This window comes from Pseudophryne corroboree, chromosome 1 (genome assembly GCF_028390025.1).
Source record: "Pseudophryne corroboree isolate aPseCor3 chromosome 1, aPseCor3.hap2, whole genome shotgun sequence".
NCBI lineage: Eukaryota > Metazoa > Chordata > Amphibia > Anura > Myobatrachidae > Pseudophryne > Pseudophryne corroboree.
The window spans coordinates 963,240,884-963,262,765 of record NC_086444.1 but is presented as its reverse complement, the minus strand read 5'-3'; the positions used below and the strand labels follow the sequence as shown (position 1 = coordinate 963,262,765).

At 45.4% G+C, this 21,882-nt stretch overlaps 1 protein-coding gene across 5 annotated transcripts in view; it reads left to right on the top strand.

Annotated features, from left to right (window-relative positions):
* FNIP2 (folliculin interacting protein 2) overlaps positions 1–7,592 on the top strand; it is a 144,139-nt gene extending 136,547 nt beyond the window's left edge. For all 5 annotated transcript variants that reach the window (XM_063920467.1, XM_063920466.1, XM_063920465.1 and 2 more), the window contains 2 exons: positions 2,759–2,874; positions 4,516–7,592. In XM_063920467.1, coding sequence (XP_063776537.1) covers positions 2,759–2,874; positions 4,516–4,594 — 195 coding nt within the window. In that variant the 3' untranslated portion in view covers positions 4,595–7,592. The remainder of the gene's footprint in view (positions 1–2,758; positions 2,875–4,515) is intronic.
* Positions 7,593–21,882: the final 14,290 nt, after the last annotated feature.

Here is a 21,882-nt window from a genome sequence, read left to right as displayed (position 1 = left end):
TCAGACAACATAAAAGCAGTGGCGTACATGAACCGCCAGGGCGGAACGAAGAGCAGAGCGGCAATGGCAGAGGCCACAAAAGTTTTCCACTGGGCGGAAAGACATGTAAGCGCTCTGTCAGCGGTCTTTATTCCAGGTGTGGACAACTGGGAAGCAGACTTCCTCAGCAAACACGATCTCCATCCATGAGAGTGGGGTCTTCATCAAGAGGTCTTTGCAGAAGTGACAAGTCGTTGGGGAATTCCTCAAATAGACGTGATGGCATCTCGCATCAACAAGAAACTTCCGAGATATTGTTCCAGGTCGAGGGACCCTCAAGCAATAGCGGTGGACGCCCTAGTAACACCGTGGGTGTTTCAGTCGGTATATGTGTTCCCTCCGATTCCACTCATTCCAAAAGTGATAAAGATCATAAGAAGAACAAGGGTTCATGCAATCCTCATTGTTCCCGACTGGCCAAAGAGGGCCTGGTATCCAGATCTTCAGGAATTGCACATAGGAGATCCCTGGCCTCTTCCTCTACGAGAGGATCTGTTACAGCAGGGGCCGTGCGTGTACCAAGACTTACCGCGGCTGCGTTTGACGGCTTGGAGGTTGAACGCCGGATCCTAGCCCGAAAGGGTATTCCCAGTGAAGTCATTCCCACACTTCAAGCTAGAAAAGAAGTAACGGCGAAACATTATCACCGTATTTGGAGAAATATGTGTCTTGGTGTGAATCCAAGAAGGCTCCTACGGAAGACTTTCAGCTGGGCCGTTTTCTCCATTTTCTGAAAGCAGGTGTGGATGCGGGCCTAAAGTTAGGCTCAATTAAAGTACAAATTTCGGCCTTGTCGATTTTCTTTCAAAAAGAATTGGCCTCCCTTCCAGAAGTTCAGACTTTCATAAAAGGCGTGCTGCACATCCAACCTCCCTTTGTGCCCCCATGGGATCTTAACGTGGTGTTGCAGTTCCTGCAATCTCATTGGTTTGAACCTTTACGTAAGGTAGAGTTGAAATTCGTCACTTGAAAGTGATCATGCTGTTGGCCTTGGCCTCTGCAAGGCGGGTGTCTGGATTGGTGGCTTTGTCTCGCAAGAGCCCCTATTTGATCTTCCATGAAGATAGAGCGGAGTTGAGAACTCGTCCGCAATTTCTGCCGAAAGTGGTGTCATCGTTTCACATGAACCAACCTATTGTGGTGCCAGTGGCTACTGACGCCTTAGCGGAATCGAAGTCTCTAGATGTGGTCAGAGCTTTGAAAATTTATGTAGCCAGAACGGCTCAGATTAGGAAAACGGAGGCTCTGTTTGTCCTGTATGATCCCAACAAGATTGGGGCTCCTGCTTCCAAGCAGACTATTGCACACTGGATCTGTAATATGATTCAGCATACTCATTCTACGGCTGGATTGCCGTTACCGAAATCAGTGAAGGCCCATTCTACCAGAAAGGTGGGCTCATCCTGGGCGGCTGCCCGGGGGGTCTCGGCATTACAGCTTTGCCGAGCAGCTACTTGATCGGGTTAAAACACTTTTGCAAAGTTTTACAAGTTTGATACCCTGGCGAAGGAGGGTCTCTTGTTTGGTCAATCGGTGCTGCAGAGTCATCCGCACTCTCCCGCCCGTTCTTGAGCCTTGGTATAAACCCCATGGTTCTTGAAGTGTCCCCAGCATCCTCTAGGACGTAGGAGAAAATAGGATTTTAATACCTACCGGTAAATCCTTTTCTCTTAGTCCGTAGAGGATGCTGGGCGCCCGTCCTGGTGCGTACTGTATCTAAAGTTATTGGTTATGGTTACACACATGTTGTGTTGCGTTTATAGTCAGCCTGTTGCTGTCATTATTCATGCCGTTGCATGTGTTGGGTTGAATGCCATGTTGTACGGCATGCTTGAGGTGTGAGCTGGTATGTATCTCACCTTAGTTTAAATCAAAATAAATCCTTTTTCCTCTAAATGTCCGTCTCCCTGGGCACAGTTCCTATAACTGGAGTCTGGAGGAGGGGCATAGAGGGAGGAGCCAGTTCACACCCCTTTTAAAGTCTTAAAGTGCCCATGTCTCCTGCGGATCCCGTCTATACCCCATGGTTCTTGAAGTGTCCCCAGCATCCTCTACGGACTAAGAGAAAAGGATTTACCGGTAGGTATTAAAATCCTATTTTTCCTTTTCCACAATCGGCACACACACAACAATCAATAAGACATTTGCCCACCTCTACACATTAATAGTTCTTTGTGATTACTTCTTACCATATGTTGAGGTTTCAGAAATTCCATATCTCAGAAGTAGGTGTGAACCTACTTCGCAACAGTACCTACAACATGTCCACTTTGTATACTTGGAAGCAAAATGCAGTCTTATGACCCATGCACACATAGATTTGCCCTGTGGGAAAATATTCTCTGTAGAAAGCCAGCATCCATAAGACCTGCAGGGCGCAGGTCTTATGGATGCTGGCTGTAGGGCACAGAAAGTTAGAAGCTGCGGCTGCTCATCAGCAGAAGTGCATGTGTTTATTGATGGCTGCGACTGTAAAGAATAATAATATTGCATTGAATTAGGTAAATTGTCCATGTTGGCCACTTGTAGTATCTACATTGTTTTTGAGATCTAATAAATGTTGCTTTATTTATATATATATAGATAGATAGATATATGTATATAACCTTAATTGTTTATTTTGTAAACCAAATATGAAATATCCTATCCGAGATAATGTCCTCATTTGATGTTGACTTATTTTGAGTGATCCTATTATTTCTCTTCTCTCCCTGGTTAGTGCGTGATGCATTTAGAGGACAAATTGCAGGAGTTTTATTTTAAAAGTAAAATGCTGTCCGAATACCTGAGGGGACACAAAAGAGTCCATGTGAAAGAGCTTAGTGTTGTCTTGGGGTGAGTAACAGATTCCAATATTTCCATTAAATAGAACAATATGACTCTAGTCCTGTATCGCCCAACTGTACCAGTAGGAAGCAGCAATGCATAGAACTTCTCCATTCATTCCGGAATTGTTCTGCCTCTTTGTCTGTGAGATAAGCATTAAGTATAACTTGTGCTATGCTATATAGCAATCAGACACTGCTGTAAATGGCTGCACCCTCCTTTAAACAGAATATTACAATAGGTACCTAAGGGGATTGGGGTATACCACCCACTGTATATTTGTTGCCTGATCCAGAATTGCATGCAAATTGTCAGCATCTGCTACTGTATATTTCGTACAGTGCATGCTTATGAGGCTGAATGAGGCATACTTACTCATCTTAAGTCTGGTGGACCTACACTTGCAGCTAAATAGGTGTAACTGGCCGGCAACATGGCGCTCACGCGGTATCCGAACTCTAGGTCAACACCTATTGGTCGACAGTGACTAGGTCGACACTAGAAATAGGTCGACATGGCCATTAGGTCGACATGAGTTTTTCACTTCTTTTTGGGGACTTTTTCATACTTTACGATCCACGTGGACGACGATTGGGAACGGTAACCTGTGCCGAGCGCAGCGGAAGCGAAGCGAGGCACCTTGCCCACAGCGCGAGCCATGCAAAGGGCCGCGGTGCACTAATTGGGGTTCCCGGTCACTTGACGGAGAAAACGACCCCAAAAAAACTCATGTCAACCTTTTTTCATATCGACCTTGTTCATGTCAACCTAATGCCCGTGTCGACCTATCCACTGTCGACCTAATGGTTGTCGACCTAATTGGTGTCGACCCTGAGTCCCATACCCTTCCCGATACATTGTTTTGTGAGAGTAGCCATCATCACGATCAGCATACATATGCACCAGGCTTATCCTATGTGCAAGAGATCCGTCTGGAATCACTGGATCTCTATATGTACGCTGACCCCTGAATAGGCTGTAATTAATTCTAAATGCCTATGGCACACTTACGCTAAGTGTAAGCAGGTATGGAACTCGGGGTCGACAACCATTAGGTTGACACCCATCGGTCGACAGTGGCTAGGTCGACACTAGAAATAGGTCGATATGGCCATTGGGTCGACGTGAACAAGGTCGACATGAGTTGTTGTTTTTTTGGTGTCGTTTCGGGCTAAGTGAATAGAAGCTGAAAGCCGCAGCCATTTTCAAGCACCCAATACGTTTTTAAATGCGGCCACTTTGAGTGTACTCGTAATCAGCCCCTTATAGTGGGAGGTAGCTTAGCCGGACTTATACACTTAACACTTGCCTTGTATATAACATGCTGTAAATCTTTATAGTCCGAGATTAGTTTTGTGTTTTGTTTTTTACTATAAGGCAGAGTTGTAGTCACCTGAAATGGCTCCGTTCTGCTTTGTTATCTGCATTGGATGCAGTTTGCATTCAGAAAGCATATTTGTGCCCATCACATAAAAGCAGCTGTGCATGTTGATATAAGAACATGGCTGAAAAGTACATGGAATTGGAATTGAAATTTGGTTTGGAATTGGAATTGGAATTTGGTTTGGAATTGGAAGTACATAGGCGAGCCAGGGAACAAATACTGTTTTGTTATTTTGTTTAATTTTTTTTTTTTGTTCCCTATTTCAGGATTGAATCAAATGATTTACCATTGTTGGCTGCGGTGGCAAGTACTCATTCTCCCCATGTTGCTCAAATCCTTTTATAAGCTACATTATACAAATGGTCATTCCTTAAGCTGCAGAGAAAAAGAAACCTTGAGGAGGGGAGATGTGCTAAAGCAGTTTTACGTTCTGTTCTGGTATCATAGTTAGGTATTTATTAAAGTTTACATGAAGTGCAAGGCATTATGGTACTCCTGAGTGGCCTTTTTTGTCGCTTCACAGGGAAAATTTTCAGACAAAGCCTGAAATTCTTAAACACTAATATGACTGAATTCTTCTTTGGATATCCGCAAGTGGACGTGTGTTATCTGCTTTCTGTTTTCTTACTAAAATGTGTTTTTAATATGAAAGTGTACCGATTTTGGCATGTCATAATTTTATTGCTGCATATGGTTCACAACAGAGGAATATACTGTAGTTGGTCATTTGTGGTCCGTCCAGCACCATTTTTATTTTCATTATTTAATGATATAATGTACCTCCAAGGATTGCTCTATGGTATAGTCTTCAAGAGGCTGCTGCTGTGTCTTATACTAAGCATTCCTTTGGAACATTTTTATTTTTTTAAATAAAAGATTATCATTGAGAGATTGACAAGGATCTATACACAATTATTGTACATTATATAGTTATTAAGTGTCACCAAATCCTAAACACAAAAACTTCCAATGTTCAGAAATGAGCATTGATTGCAGGATAACTTAGTTGGAAACCTTCTTGGTTATGGAGTAGAACTGATGGCAAGTGTTTCTAAGACTAATTCACTGGATCGCTCTTTTTCTGGATTTGTTGTTCATGAGAAACCAGACAGATACTTAACAAGAAACCTTGCATTCCACATAGGAGGAGTATAAATGTGGTGCATTCAATATACATTGGGGACGTACATCAATAATAGTGTTGAACGAAACTGTGTGGAACCATTACTAGATCATGTACAATGGTAATGCTGTAAATTCTTGTGGGGTGTGGACACTACACTAAAAGAGGTCGCACATATTGTGATACAGAGTCATGCCAGAGGATCATTGTTCGGTTGGGCTACTCAAATCAGACAAGATTCAGCTGTGCAGTCAGAAAATGGCACACAGAAGTGGTCCTCTTTCCACCAAATGTTTTGCTATGTTTGATAATGATCCTTTTAAATCGGTTCATCATTGAATATCTCAGCCATCATGGGGCTAGACACACTGTAGAATCAGGCCAGAGGCCCAGTATGCTCTATGCATGGTCAGCTATACACTAATCTTAGTGCAGAGCTACACAGAATAAAAAGTGCTTGGCATAAAGAGTGCATCTAACCTCCCATACCACTCTGTGTATACAGTAACCTGAGTGCCTGCCACAGGAAGTCTTCAGAGAGATGGGGAACATGTGAAGTGGATACAGTTATATAAGCAGGGTTGGGGAGTTGTATTTTTCCTGGGTTGCTTTGTTTGTTTTTTAAAGCCCCCACACATTTTAGGGTTTAATACCTGTCTTGTCATTAATTACATTGTAGTCTGGTATATGTAGTTGAATAGGATGCCTTTTTGCTATTTCAAAATTCTTTACTGTGACACTGGAGCTGGAAACGGTCAGTGAGATGTTTACATTCCCATTCTCCCACTAATGCCAGTTAATGTGATCCCCGTAATTGTGGAATCTGTGAGCTCTGTGACACGTTAAACCTGATTGGTAAACTGTGAAAAAGATCACAACAGCTCTCACTGATCATATTGTGAAATTACTTGGAGCCTCTAGCCGTAAAACACATGCTACAGTAACATTCTATAAATGTATGTAGTGGTTTCACATGCTTATTAGAAGTGAACATGTTTGGGATAAAATAGATGACTTAAGTTTCTCCAGGACTGGCTTTGATCTACTTTGGCCACAGGATTGGTAAATATTGTGAAGATCCTGCTATTCTGCAATTTGCCCATTGTAGCTGTCATTGTCTGCTCATATTTTTAATCATGCCGTATAGATGTAATCTATCTGATATTGGGTGCCCCATTCATTCTGGACACATGTGAAAGCTGAAGTTGTCTGTATTGCCAGTGCAGTCACAGTTTGCACCTAATATTTTCCAGACCACCTGAGCATATGGACACCTCTTAAGCTGAAAAATGGGTGACCAAAAAAACAATAGATTTTTATGTACACTTGCTATGCAGTTATGCAGACCTGTCAACTTCTGCTTAGTAACTTTTCATACAATCGCTCTTTAATTGAGGACTCTTTAAAAGAATATATGTGAAAACTTGCAGAGACCACTGGACCAAGAGATGTAATATTTTTCCAGAATAATAATCTGTACAAGTTTTTGGCTCTTGAATGATATCTGTATGTCCGCTCTAAAGGGATCCAGATAACACACAGATAAATGACCTTTGTCACTGTCTTTTCTTGAAGTTGCTACCTCATTTGCTAGGACTGACTCTTCTGTGATAAGTCTTTTTTTATATATTATAACAATAAATGAGAAGTATTATTATTAATGTGGAGTGATTGCCTGGATTGTGTTGGAATGTGTCACACATTTATAGTGTTTGAAGTCCTGCAACTTGTGTATGTGTTGTGTACATTGAGGATAATGCACTACACAAACTTTGTATTTTCTTGCTTTACAATTTGTACTTTATTATCAGTATTAGGGTAGCGTTTGCTTCAATCTCTACATATGTACTGGAATTGTATCCATGTCTTTTTTTATTTTGCTTCTCTATAAATGTAAGCTTTTGAGAGTGCACTAGTTTATTCAACTTTCCTTTTTTTATTCAATTTTATTTTCTAATGTGTCTTGGCTGGTGGAAGATCAGGGTTTACAAGCAGTGATTTACATAGGACAGTCTTACTGTATGTATTAAATAGTACAAATAACAGGAGACATTAAGGATACAACATGGCATTTAGGATATTCAACTGTACAATCTGCACTGTATATTTGCTTATTGAACACCTTTGTCAGTTGATATTGTGAAAATATTCCCTCAATCTATTGTATCATTTAAAAAAATATTTTATGTGGAATTTGGTGCAATAAACTTTTGAAATGTTTTTTTTTTCTTTTCTTTCATTTCTAGCAGATGCATCTTTAGTATACAGTTACTTTTGAGTTCTCTGTACATGGAGCGTGGATACAGCAAAACACTCAGTGGCCCAAATGTATTAAGCCTTAACAAGATAAAGTTGAGACTGATAAAGAGGGATAAATGACCAGCGAACCAGCTCCTGTCATTTTTCAAAAACAGGGATAAATGTATTACCCGTCGTTATGGGGGAGAAGCGGTATCAGCGCACGTTGTGCAATTAAAGAAAAAAAAATTAAAACTCGTAACTGTGCATGGAACAAACCATGTTGCCGTGCAAGGGGAGCAAATACATCTAGAGGTTTTCTGTGCAGGGTAAATACTGGCTGCTTTTGGATGTAGACTGGAAGCAGTTGGCTTACCGACTGATGGGATCCCGGCGGTCAATATACCGACGCCGGGATCCCGATGGAGGATGCAGTGCCGGCGTCTACATACCGACTCCATTTGAGAGGCTGGCATCACATTACCGACAGCCTGCATCCAGATCGTCCTCACAGGAGGATGCACTGGCATCTTGCCGCGTGGGGGCTGAGTTTTGGTATAGGCAGAAGAAAAGGGGGTTAAGGAGCAGGGATGGGAAGGTTAGGGACCAGGGAGGAAGGGTTAGGGTTAGGCACTTAGAGGGGGAGGTTAGGGTTAGGCACCTAGCGGGGAGGGTTAGGTTTAGGCAGCAGGGAAGGGAGGGTTAGGGTTGGACACCAAGCGGGGAGGGTTAGTCACCCCCAAGGGAGGGTTACGGTAGGGAAAAGGTGCGGGATAGGGGCTGTAAAGGGGGCCTTTCGGAATTCTGATGGACAGGATGCCGCGGTCGGTATACTGACAGCAGGCATCCCGTCCATCGGCAGATCATACTGATCCCATGTAGACTGCTATATTCTTACAGTGCAATTTAGATTTCAGTTTGAAAACACACTCCTTCCACATCTTAATCTCTCTGCACATGTTGCATTTGCCCCACCTGCAGTACAACCAGGGGCGGATTTTGTAGTGAGGGTACCCCAAGGCACAAGAGTGATGGCCACCCCCCACCCCCTCCCCCGCATACCTAATAAGCCCTCATTTGATGATAGCAAATTTAAGACTAATAAAAATTAAAAAAACCTTAACCATGACTTTTTTATTTTTAATTATGTATACATATTTGCTAAGTAGGACAGCTTACAGTGGTAGTATGTTCATGTCCTACCCATCTACACTCCATTCAAGATGCAATATGGTACAGTACAGTGTATATATTTTGCAGTTGCAGTTCTTTTTGTACTGAGTACCAACCATCCCCTGGATATAATTTGCTTCAGCCCTAGGCACATGCCTAATGGGAAATTTGCCTCTGAGTACAATATGGTTTTGCTCAGTTGCTTGCTTTTTTGCTTTGCTTACAAAGACCAACGGGGCGATGTACCTGAAATAGAGCCTCAGATGCAGTGGTCAGAAAGGCAAGTACACCAGGAGCTAACTGCACCACAAAGGCAAAAGGAATGAAGGGTGTACAGGTGGAGGGAGGCCCAGAATAGTATGGAGAAGTGACCCATCAATTTATCTTTAAGGAGATTGCTGGTCACCAGGGCCCACTCCTTCCTTTAAGCTGGGTACGCACTAGATTATGTGCAAACGACGTGATGGTCTTCCCGATTTCCCTTGAACTCCCGGACGAACCATATAGGACCTTTTTCAGCAAATTAAGCAAAACTGTGCTGCTTGCGATGGCATGCTGGGTGCCGCCTAGCACAGGACAAAGCCGCCCAACATGCAAATGCCCACAAGCGATTCAATCAATCACATTGCCAAATTAGGGATCTCCATCTGGTTGCAAAAGCAGGCGTAAATGGGCCATGTTTTCTGTGCGACGTCACACGGTCGCCCAGAAAACGGCCCTGGCCCACCCCCGCCCCACAAACGCCTCTGTCTGTTAATCAGGCAGAGGAATTTACATTATTGAGATCGCATCTCCCTGCATGCACAACGTTGGCCCTGCACATATGCACTGGGCCTAAACCCGGGAGAATGTGATCGCATGTAAGATGCGTTGCATGTTGAATGAGGTACATAGTGCAGACACACACTGTGCAATCTTAGAAATGAACGAACAATATATTGTGCATCGTTCAGTAGTTTGGTCGTTAACGATATATATCGTTTGCTTTCAAAACACTACATGGCCATCTTAAATATTTACATAATAGGCTGTACTTTCTGGAGCAGCGGTGGCCAACCCGCGGCTCTTTCTTTACACTGATGCAGCTTCCACTGCTCTTGACAGTCTGCACAGTTTTGACCCATCTTTTCCTCCACCTCCAACATTGCAGGGCTGCCAGGAGCGGAGGTGGTTGCATGAGGCCGGCATTGCATCATGGCCACACTCCCTGCCCTGTCTGACTCCATCCAGTGCCGCAAAGAAGCGGCACCTGTCTGGCCTCACTGTCCGTCGGCTCACTGTCATACAGGTGAGGGCGGCTACCACTGAACGGGGAGGCAAGGGGAAACAGAGAAGAGGAGGATGCTGAGAAACACAGACTGAAGGGGGAGCAGATCGAGAGACACTGTGAAAGGTGGCAGGCTGAGAGGCACAATGTGAAGAGGAGAGGCACAGAGTGAAGGATGGGAGGCTGAGACACACAGAGTGAAGGGGGAAGGCTGGCTTATTTCAGTGCATTTTATGTGGCTCTGGATTGTTTCAGTGCTTCTCTACCCCAGTGTGGCTAAAAAGGGGGCTGTGAGACAGTCATGCTCCTACAAACGTCATACCGAAGGTGGGCCAACAAAAATGGGGCGTGGCCTTAACTTGACTACACATACTTTTGGGCTCTTTGCCTCTGACTGGTTGGCCACCCCTGTTCTAGTGGGTATTTAAAAAAAAAAAGGATCCCAGTTTAGCTCTTTGCAATTCTGCTCTGTGACTAATGAGGCTGGGAGTGTCTGAAGTGACGTCAACATTGGCCAGGTCGGATGAATATTATTTTTTCTGCTCCCTTCTAATTTAAGTTGATATATAATGATCAGAGGGTTAGGGGAGATGCCAGATGGAGGATTTGATCCCCACCATTTTTCCAACCAGAAACGCGAGCACCATCTTGCTCTTTCCCTCCCTTATCCTCTCCATCTCCCTGATCCTCCCATGACACACTGCCCCATCATATCCTCCATCACCCTACTCCTTCCCTAACACTCTGGCCTCATCCTGCTCCATCACCCTGATCCTTCCCGTAAAGTTCAGCCACAAACTCTCCTCTATCACCCTACGGCCTCATCCTCGCCTGTCAACCTGCTCCTTCCCTAACACTCCGTTCTCATCCTCTCCTCCATTACCCTGCTCCTTCCCTCACACGCTGTCCCCATCCTCTCCTCCATCACCCTGCTCCTTCCCTCACACTAGCCTCATCCTCTCCTCGTCACTGTGCTCCTTCCCTCACACTCCAGCTAGATCCTCTCCTCCATCACCCTGCTCCTTCCCTCACACTCCCGCCTCATCCTCTCCACCACCCTGCTCCTCCCCTCACACACCAGCTCCATTCTCTCTTCCATCACCCTGCTCTTTCCCTAACACTCCTCATTCTCTCCTCCATCACCCTGCTTCTTCCCTCACACGCTGTCCCCATCCTCTCCTTCATCACCCTACTACTTCCCTCATACTCTGCCTCATCCTCTCCTCGATCTCCCTGCTCCTTCCCTTACACTCTAGCCTCATCCTCTCCTCGATCTCCCTGCTCCTTCCCTTACACTCTAGCCTCATCCTCTCCTCCATCACCCTGCTCCTTCCCTCACACTCCGGCCTCATCCTCTCCTCCACCACCCTGCATCTCCCCTCACACACCGGCTGCATCCTCTCTTCCATCACCCTGCTCCTTCCCTCACACGCTCTGGCACCATACTCTTCTCCATAATCCTCCTCCTTCCCTCACACTCTAGCATCATCAACTCCTCCATCACCCTCCACCTTCCCTCACATCTAGCCCCATCCTCCCCTCCATCACCCTGCTCCTTCCCGTAAACTCCACCTACATCCTCTCCTCCATCACCCTGCTCCTTCCCTCACCCTTCGGCCACATCCTCTCCTCTATCACCCTGCTCCTTCCCTCACATGCTGTCCCCATCCTCTCCTCCAACACCCTACTCCTTCCTTCACACCAGCCACATAGACTTGATTTCTCAGTTTACCCCCTTTAGCAACTCACCCTTTGTAGTTTCTTAGATGAATATATCTTATACCGACTATATTATATTCATGAAACAGGAATTTGTAGTACCTATTAACTCACTACCAGAGATTAGTTGTACATTCTATCCCTCTATTATATGAATACTGATGGCAAACTACGAACCACATCTACCTGAGCGGCTTACTGTATGGCCACACAAAGCGATTAAGTCCACTATTGATTAACACACTGATATTGTATAAATTATCATTTGGAAGTTTAATGTATACTAAATGGTGGACCTACACCGGCAGAAAAGCCCTGATTACCGTAACACTAAATCCCAGTATATATATATAGAGATGGCCCTTGTATTCACAACTTGTTTTTTCCTAATATTCTGACTGTGTACTATCAATAAGCACAACACTTGGGGTTGCTTCTAATTTTTTTTTTTATTGATATTATTTTCCAGGTGACACCGACTGAGAGGTCACTCAGTTGGATGGTGGGATGTATAGGTTAAGCTTCAGGTTCTTTTTTATGTTCTATTTGTTTTCCTGGTGACACAGACTGAGGTGGTAAACAGTTGTGTGTCATCTCCTGGATCTTTTGTCTTTTCGAGATGATGCAGACTGAGGTGGTGGTGGTGATTTGGATGGGGGTGGGTCCCTATTTATTTTTTTCCCCCAGAGGGGTAAGTTGTATTTATTGTGTGTTGTGGCTGTGTTTTGTTTTTATGTAGGAGGGGGGTGAGTTTTATTTTGTGGGGAGTTTTAACAGATGACTGTTAGATTACTTCTATTTGATTACAACGGAAATGTTGCACGAGGTATGGGCAGGCCTCAGGCTGGGCCAGGCAAGGGGCCTCCGCCTTTGCTGGGTGGTAAGGCGCCAGCTGGGCTGAGAGCCACACAGTAATTACGTGCTTTGAGACCACATGGCTCGTTATCACAGGCCTATTTTGAGGCCAATGTAGTATTGCTGCCATGTGAGTGGAAGGCATGCCAATTCTATACTCTAGCCCAGAGGTCTGAATATATAGCCACAGGGTCATGAGCCAGCTAATATCACAATTGGGGTCAGAGGTCAGCTGACATTACGTGTCCATGTGATAGATGGCCATATATATTGACATACTTATTTCAGTTTAACGCTAAAAATCAACAAATAATAATATGGCGAAATATCAGTAAAGATATGTACTTTAATTTAGTGAGAGATTCTCTGTGTATATAATCTGGCAGTCACAGTAGCCCAAAGCTGGGCATACACTATACAATTTTGTAACTGATCATCTGTCAGATCTGGCTGGTTAGAAGAAAGGGGTAAATGTATGAAGCAGTGATAAGAGTGGAGAAGTTGCCCATGGCAGCCAATCAACATTGAAGTAACAACATTTATAATTTGCATACTATAAAATTATAAGTAGTAGCTGATTGGTTGCCATGGGCAACTTCTCCACTATTATCACTGCTTCATACATTTACCCCCAAAATCTGTTAATGGATGACAGTCGACCATTTGCTTCCAAACACTGGAAAATAGTCAAAACCTGTCATTCAGACAAAAATTGTTAAATCACGGATTTAACCAGTTTGTATGAATGACACATTTTGACCATTTTCCAGTGCGGTTTTATTTTTTTAATTTTTTTATAATAGTGGCTTGGTGTCGCTGACAGATGCGGAATTACTCCTGTAACACTAATAAGGAAAATTATTTTAGAACACTAAGCGACTGTTATAAAAAAATATGTATTCATAACTGTACAATTATATACACCATGTGCAGCAGGGTTCACGGAACTGTCATTTTAGACATACGACTGATAGCCCCCAGGTTCATTTTGACAGTGAGCTGCTACACTGTAGCACGTTGGTTGGTCCTCACACACCTTCATAGCCAACGTTCACCTCTCACATCAATGGCACTTGGTGCTCAGCAGTTTCCACGTTGGTTATTTGCAATGGTGCCATTTGTCCAGTTGTGACACATCTTCACCACAGCACCACGCAAACAGTTCACAAACTGCGCTGTTTCAGAAATACTACTGCCCTTGGCCCGAATGCCGATAATCATCCCTTTTTGCAACTCTGATAAATCTCCCCTTTTACCCATGACAGCAACAAGTAATATGGGTGCAGACAGCCTATAGCACACCTTATATAGCCAACAGGCCAATGCACAACACATGATGTACTTCATGGGCTACACGTTGCCGACATCAAATGTAGAAGGTGGTCATAACGATGTATAATTTACTTTTACTTTGTTTAATAGCCATGTCAGCATACCTTGCATTGAATCAGCAGCTGCAGTGAGATGGCTTCTAGGGCTGCACAGTCTGCAGACCCTAGAAGTACATTATAGGAAGCAATGGACAGTAGCCCAGTGTGCAGCTTCCTGCTGGAAGCTTTTAATACTAATAACCCTCTGCACTGGTAGTTCCACAGGGGGAAGGTGTTTCCTCCCTCTTACACTACCATCCCTGCATGAGATGAGCAGGAAGAGCTTCCAATTGGAAGCCACTCCAGAGCCAACCCTGTCTCCTGCTCCTTGCCTGACCATACCCACTGAGGGGCCAAGAGCTGGTCCAGAGGTCAGAGTTCACGGATGTGACAGCACAATGGCAGATTTTTACTGGGGGGGGAGGGAGGTGGATGGCGATGCCTAGGTATATTCTGCCACTGTTGTCACAAGTTTTTGTGCAGTGCTGAGGTAAACATAGAATTTGCTGGTAGATAAGAACCACTTGGCCCATCTAGTCAGCACCTTTTGATAATCTCAGCAATTTGATCCATATTCCTATGTCTATCCCAAGCATGTTTAAATTGCTTTACTGTCTTAGCCTCTACCACCTCTGATGGGAGGCTATTTCACCTATCCACTACCCTTTCTGTAAAGGGAGACTCCTGATAATGGGAGTGAGAGAAATGCAGGTATGTAAAGCATTTGAACATTAGCTGGTGGAGCAGTATAAAAGGTAAGGAGAGATACTGAACCAAGAGTATTGGTGAGATGAGGACTGAGGGGAATGCGCCAGTTGAAAGTGGCAGGAGGAATAGTTGCACCAAGTATGGGCAAACATTGGCAGGGGGGAGTAAAGATATGGAATTATGATCCATGAGGCTTAGGGGAGATGAGACACTCTGAAGATTTCCTTAGTAAGTGGAGAAAATTAACAGGATGGACAGAAGATTGGCAGATAAGGTGGGTGTGAGCTGCAGGACCTGGTATGAGAGGTCTTGTGAAATGTTTACGTTGCCATCTACTTCAAAAGGTAAAGTGTTGTGCCAGTTAGCAAAAGAGTGACTTGACGGCACCCCAGAAATGTTTGGATTGGTTAACTTTTGGTATACTTCAGAAACAATGGTTTAGGAGGACAAGATATATTTGTAGTGATGGGCTTCAGTTTTGAAATAAAATTTCCTCCAGTGGTGCTCAGTGGTGAGTAAGCACTGTCTTAAGTAGCTGGTCTGGTGTACCAGCGCTGAGGTTTGAATTGCCTGAGACTGGTGGCTGGAGCTACCTTGTATTGGGCGGAGGTGAAGCGGCATTGAGAGATGCTACCAATTGTACCATTGTAATCGCCTCTGCACTTGAAATTGATGAACAGATATACTAAAATATTCACTTCCATACACTTACCCTTTACTGAGATTTCTGCAGCAGGGTACATTGGTTTCCACAGGGAAACATTGGGGTGTAGAGTGGATCTTGATCCAGAGGCACCAACAGGTAAAGCTTTAGCTGTCCCAGGATGCAAAGGGGCCTCCTCCATAACCCTGCCTCCAGGCACTGAGAGCTCAGTTTTGAGTTGGTGCCTGCAGCAGCAGGTCACTGAACAGGGTGGCTGCACTGAGCAGTCCTGAAAGCTTTTAAACAAAAGAAGACTTTTTTGCTTTTCTGACTGGGCTGGCAGTGCTGTATGTCAGTGTGACATTCAGCGCTGCAGCTCCATCACATCCCAAGCAGCGCCGCACACTCCCGTTGGCCTGGTTCCCAGGTACCTGCGGCGGAGGCATCCCGACTTAGGCACAGTCGCAGTCTGCTCTCCTGGATCGTGTGTCTGCTATGGGGAGGAGGTAAGAGGGTCTCCTAGGCGGGACCTGCCATTAAATCGCGTTCAATCCGCGGTCTGGGGAGACGGACACTGTCACTATGCAGAGACCCCACTAGACCACCAGGGCAATCGGAGCACAGTTCAGGTGTATTAACACTTGTTTAATAAGGCTCCACAGTACCTGGGCAGAAAGTCCAGCATAGGAGAGGTGCCGCTTGACCTGTAGACCCTCCCCAGGCCTAGGGCGCCATCTCCTTGCAGATTTCTCGCCCTGAAGCTGCCTCACTCCCTCACAGAGACTCTGGGTGCCATCTTAACAACATAGGTACAGCAGGTCTCCGGGATTGCGGGGCAAGGTCTCCCATGTAAAGCCGCCGGCATACAGCGCTGATATATATATATATACACACACACACAAGTCCAGTGCAGCTTTATTGTCATAATAATTTCTGCATTACATGTGACTGTGTGCCTGTATCTGCTGTGTGGTTTCACTTTCAGTGTTTCCCAGATATAATTGTCACTATATTCTGTACCCTGGGCTAGGTGTGTTTGGATCTTACAATATAGTTATACACAGTGTTGATCTATATATTGATATAAGTATATTTCCACTGTGTTGCAGTGACGTTATACCCTGTTTTATTCCACAGGTTTTTTTGCTGTTGTCTGGCTTTATAATCGTACTGTGTCAGCCCATTTGTTGCATATATAATGTCTAACAGAAAGGGCAGTAAATCTGGAAGCTCCTGCATCATGCAGAGCACGCTCCAAGGATTTATCACAGGGGGAAGTGTTGTATGATGGTCTGTGTACTGCTTGTCATGCACCTCCCAGTCAGTCTCCAGCCCCTGCCATAGTAAGGAGCCTCCATGGGCAGCATTGACTACCCTGCTTGGTTCTCTAGTGGGGCACCTGTGCCATTACCCCCACAAATTGTGCCCATGGTTAATCCGCCTTGGGCAGAAAATTTGTCTAACCGATTGCAACAACTAAACCAGTCCCTGGTTAGATAGAAATCTACCTAGGGTCATTCCCGTGCCCCTGGTCCCTCTAAATGGGCTGCTTCCTCCTCAGAGTCCACAAACCTCTCTGATGTCTCATCTGAAGAGGAAGGGGAGCATACGGGCCAGTCAGACACTGAATCATGTGTTACTGATGAGGATTCTCCTTTACAAATTGAAGTCTGTGCCCTGGTGGTTGCTCTTAAGCATATTCTTCAAATCACAGATGAGGAGGATTCCTCTGCTGTGGCAAAGAAAACTGATCAGTTTAAACAGCAGAAGGTGGTTAAAACAGTTTTTCCTCATTCTGACCATTTAGTGGACATCAGGCGGGAACCCTGGTCTAATCCTGGTAACAAATTCCCTATTCCTAAATGGGCCTTGGCTCGCTACCCTCTCCCTGCAGAGTTGTGTAACAAATGGGAGACTCCACCGCCGGTGGATTCTCATGTCACCCGCCAGTTGGCGGCATCCATCTGCCTGTCACCTCACTGAGGGAGCTGACAGATAAGAGTGTTGAAGGGTGCCTGAAATCTGTATTTTCTCTTACAGGAGCTATTCATAGACCAACTATAGCTGCCTCTTGGGCCGCAAAAGGTATTGAGGCGTGGATTTAGGTGTTACAGGACCTGTCTCACATTACCACTGCCTCTTATTACATTCAAGAGGCGTCCTCTGAGGTGGGAGTATTAGCAGCCAAGGCGTCGGCTACGTCTGTCCTGGCACGCCGCATACTGTGGTTGAGATCGTGGAAAGTGGACGTTGACTCCAAAAAGACTTTGGAGGTCCTTCCTTACACTGGGGATATTTTGTTTGGGGAAGACCTAAATAAAATTGTCTGAACTGGCAGCTGCTAAAACAGCTTTTCTCCATACTACTACTCCTTCTGCACAGAAGGCAAAGAGTACCACTTTTCGTTCCTTTCGGCCTCAAGGGAAAGCAAAGGGTCAGACGTACCTGAGACAATCTCATACTCCCAAAACCACCAAGCCCAAGGCGAAACAGTCTTGGGCAGCCCATCAGCCTGCTGCAAAACATGACAAACCTGCTGCCTGACGGGGGGTGGGCCTCCCCCTGGGGAAACCCAGGGTGGGAGGCTGACTTCTACATTTCGCCCAGATCTGGCTCACGACCACTTCAGACGCATGGGTACTGGAAGTTGTCTCTCACGGGTACGCTGTCTCCTTCAAGAGACATCCCCCTCACCAGTTCGGCAGTACGGCTCTCCCTTCGGATCCGTTGAAAGCACAGACTCTGCAAACGGTTGTAGGTTCCCTCCTGAGTACTGGAGTGTTTGTGCCGGTGCCTCAGTCCCAGAGGGGCAAAGGTTACTACTCGACCCTGTTTCTGGTCCCAAAACCCATTCCAGCCTATATTCAACCTCAAATCTTTGAACAAGTTTGTGAGTGTCCAAGTTTCATATGGAAACGCTGCGCTCAAATGTGCTGGCTATGGAACCCGGAGACTATATGGTATCCCTGGATATACAGATGCATATCTGAATTACTCTTATTGCCATATCGCATCAGAAGTTCCTGCGGTTTGCTGTTGGTAACCTTCACTACCAATTCCAGGCTCTGCCATGTGGACTGGCTACGGCTCCTCGGCTCTTCACCAAGGTTATGGCACACCTCCGTCACCAGGGAATCAGAATCCTCCCGTACTTGGACGACCTGCTGTTTCTGGCAAATTCTCACAAAGTCCTCCTCAGTCATCTGCAACTGACGGTGAATTTCCTGCAAGCCCGTGGGTGACTAATAAATTGGAAGAAGTGCTCGCTGGTCCCAGTTTAGAGCATGGTGCACCTTGGGGCACTCTTGGACACACACACACAGAGACTGTTCCTGTCTCCAAAGTCCTTAAGCTTCAGGACAGGATAAGACACTTAATTAGTCACCCCAGAGTGTCGGTACACTCGGCGATGCAAGTCCTTGGCCTGATGGTGTCGTCCTTCAACGTAGTGGAGTACTCTCAATTTCTCCGGCAGGGTCCACAGGTTATCCACAGGATAACAATGGGATATGATGGAGCGACAGCGGATTGGCACCAAACGATCAAAAGCGTTCAGGCCTCCCAGAATGAAATGGGCCCGTCCATACATCCCCGCCCACTGGCTCAGGCAAATCAGTTTTTTGTTTGGTGCGGCAGGAGCTGGACCATGGTCAGAGGGCTGCTGTTCCTTTTAGCATCCCTAAGCTTTCTTATGTTATTTATTAGTCTTACTAATTTTCTGAGTGATCTTTTCTTTTCTTGTCGTATACGCTTAGAAAGAGTCGCTCCAACAACTCTCCGCCGTGCCGCGAAAACACTTACCCACGGGTATAGTGCTGTTTCGGCGGGTGTCTATGCTGGATATACTAGCAGGTCCAACAGACGTTACCAGGCTGTGGCCGGAGCACGGAGAGAAGGTAAGGCATCGATTCCGCTTAGTAGATGGAATACGGACACAGCCGCACTGTATTGGGAGGAGACTACCAAACAGTAGCTGATGCGGATGCACCAGCGCTATGCCTTAGGGATCTTAGGCACCAGGAATAGTATGAGGCCGCGATCCCTAGGGTTGATGTCAGCAGGGAAAGTTAGACGCACTCATGGTCCCCCTTCTCCCCGGTTCATGACCAGTTTCCGCCAGGTCTCCCGCCATGAACTGTTTCCTCACTTCCATCCCAGATGCTACCACGAGGGGACCCGGTTGCAGCATAGGCCGCTGCATCTGTGTTCACTAAAAGCTACCGCGAGGATACCCGGTCGCAGCATTTGGGCTGTGTGACCGGCGCGTCTGTGTTCACCATAGGTTCCCGGAGCGACAGTGTACATTAGTAGCGTCTGGATCCACTCAGTGTTCGCTCACGTATTGATCGATTCTGGAAGCGAGGTAAGTCTCCCTGTATCCCACTCTACTGAGTACGGGCTATACAGCACTAAATTTCTATCTACTTTGTTCAGTATGTATAGTTAAGTTAAGTACCTATTGCATGAGTCTGTGTACATTTACTGTGGTTTTCTTCGCATTGCGTCTGAATACGTCAGATCTGTATAAAACAGGATTCAGTAATATGTACTCCTACATACTTTAAAATGTGTTTGTAGTTGATAATGTGCTCATATGACTAATATATAACATGTGACTGACTGCTAGTGTGATTGCTGACTTTAATATATATTTGTCAGTTGTTTCTTCTGATCCTCAATGCTGGTGCATGGGTAGGGTCAGATTGATATCACTTTAGAAGGTTAAAGTGATTACAGTCACAAATTGTGTAGTACACTGTGAAAGTGCTGATTATTTATTTATCTATCATGTCTAAGAGCGGCAAAGGTGACGAAGGTACACTTACAGTAACACTAACACTCATATCATGTTTGTCTTGCAAAACTATATTATCCTCTCAGGATCTGGTTCAGGATGGTTTATGTGCAAATTGTTTTGATTTTCAGCAAAATACAAGGCATATCCCTGTATGTCAGGTACAGATGGATCCACCTTGGGCTGTGTTTGCACAGACCTTGTCCAGTATAGCTGAACGGGTAATACCTACAGCTTCTTTACCAGGAATGGGGTACACTATTAACCCATACATGCAGCTCCCTACCTACGGTATATCATTTCCCCCAGCAGCTTCTCATATGAAACAAGCTGATAAACCAATGGTAAGTAAACCTTCACAGGCTACACAAGATGATTCATTGGAAGATGAAAATTCAATTTACTCTACTTCGGCATACGAAGAGGAGGAAGAAGGTCTCAGCTCAGTGGATATAGCTGAATTAATTAGCAATGAAGGACATTTTATCCTTAGAGGATTCAGCAGAGCCTGTGTTAAAAACCAAGGCACCTGTATTTAATCGTCCCAAAACAGTTAAGACTGAGTTTCCAGGGTCAGACCAGCTGACAGAAATCATGGAAGAGGCTTGGGCTACACCCAATAAAAAATATAGAATTCCCCAAAAATGGGATTCCCATTATCCTTTTCCAGCAGGGGACTGTTTAAAAAGGGAGGTGGCTCCTAAAGTAGATACGCATGTAATTCGATTAGCGCGAAAATCTATATTGCCTTTACCGTCAACATCATTAAATGATGTCACGGATAGGAGAGTGGATGGTTTTCTGAAAACCATTTTTTCTCTGTCTGGGGCAGTCATAAGGCCAGCCATGGCTTCAGCTTGGATGGCAAAGGCAGTGGCTGCCTGGGCTGATACACTGGAAGAGGATGTTTTCTCAGCTTCTAGAGAGAAAAAATCCTATATAGCTCATATTAAACAGGCTGCAATATTCTTGGAAGAAGCGGCATTAGATATGGGTATTATTGCTTCTAGGGCATCAGCCTCAACAATAGCTGCTCGCAGAGCACTTTGGTTACGTACGTAGAAAACTGATTCAGAATCTAAGAGAGTTTCTCTAACGTCCTAGTGGATGCTGGGGACTCCGTCAGGACCATGGGGAATAGCGGCTCCGCAGGAGACAGGGCACAAAAAGTAAGCTTTTAGGATCACATGGTGTGTACTGGCTCCTCCCCCTATGACCCTCCTCCAAGCCTCAGTTAGGTTTTTGTGCCCGTCCGAGCAGGGTGCAATCTAGGTGGCTCTCATAAAGAGCTGCTTAGAAAAAGTTTTTTAGGTTTCTTATTTTCAGTGAGTCCTGCTGGCAACAGGCTCACTGCTACGAGGGACTTAGGGGAGAGAAGTGAACTCACCTGCGTGCAGGATGGATTTGCTTCTTAGGCTACTGGACACCATTAGCTCCAGAGGGATCGAACACAGGCCCAGCCATGGAGTCCGGTCCCGAAGCCGTGCCGCCGACCCCCCTTGCAGATGCCGAAGTTGAAGAGGTCCAGAGGTCCGGAAACAGGCGGCAGAAGACTTTCAGTCTTCATAAGGTAGCGCACAGCACTGCAGCTGTGCGCCATTGTTGTCGGCACACTTCACACCAGCGGTCACTGAGGGTGCAGGGCGCTGGGGGGGGCGCCCTGGGCAGCAATGTATAATACCTTTTTCTATGGCTAAAATACATCACATATAGCCCTTGAGGCTATATGGATGTATTTAACC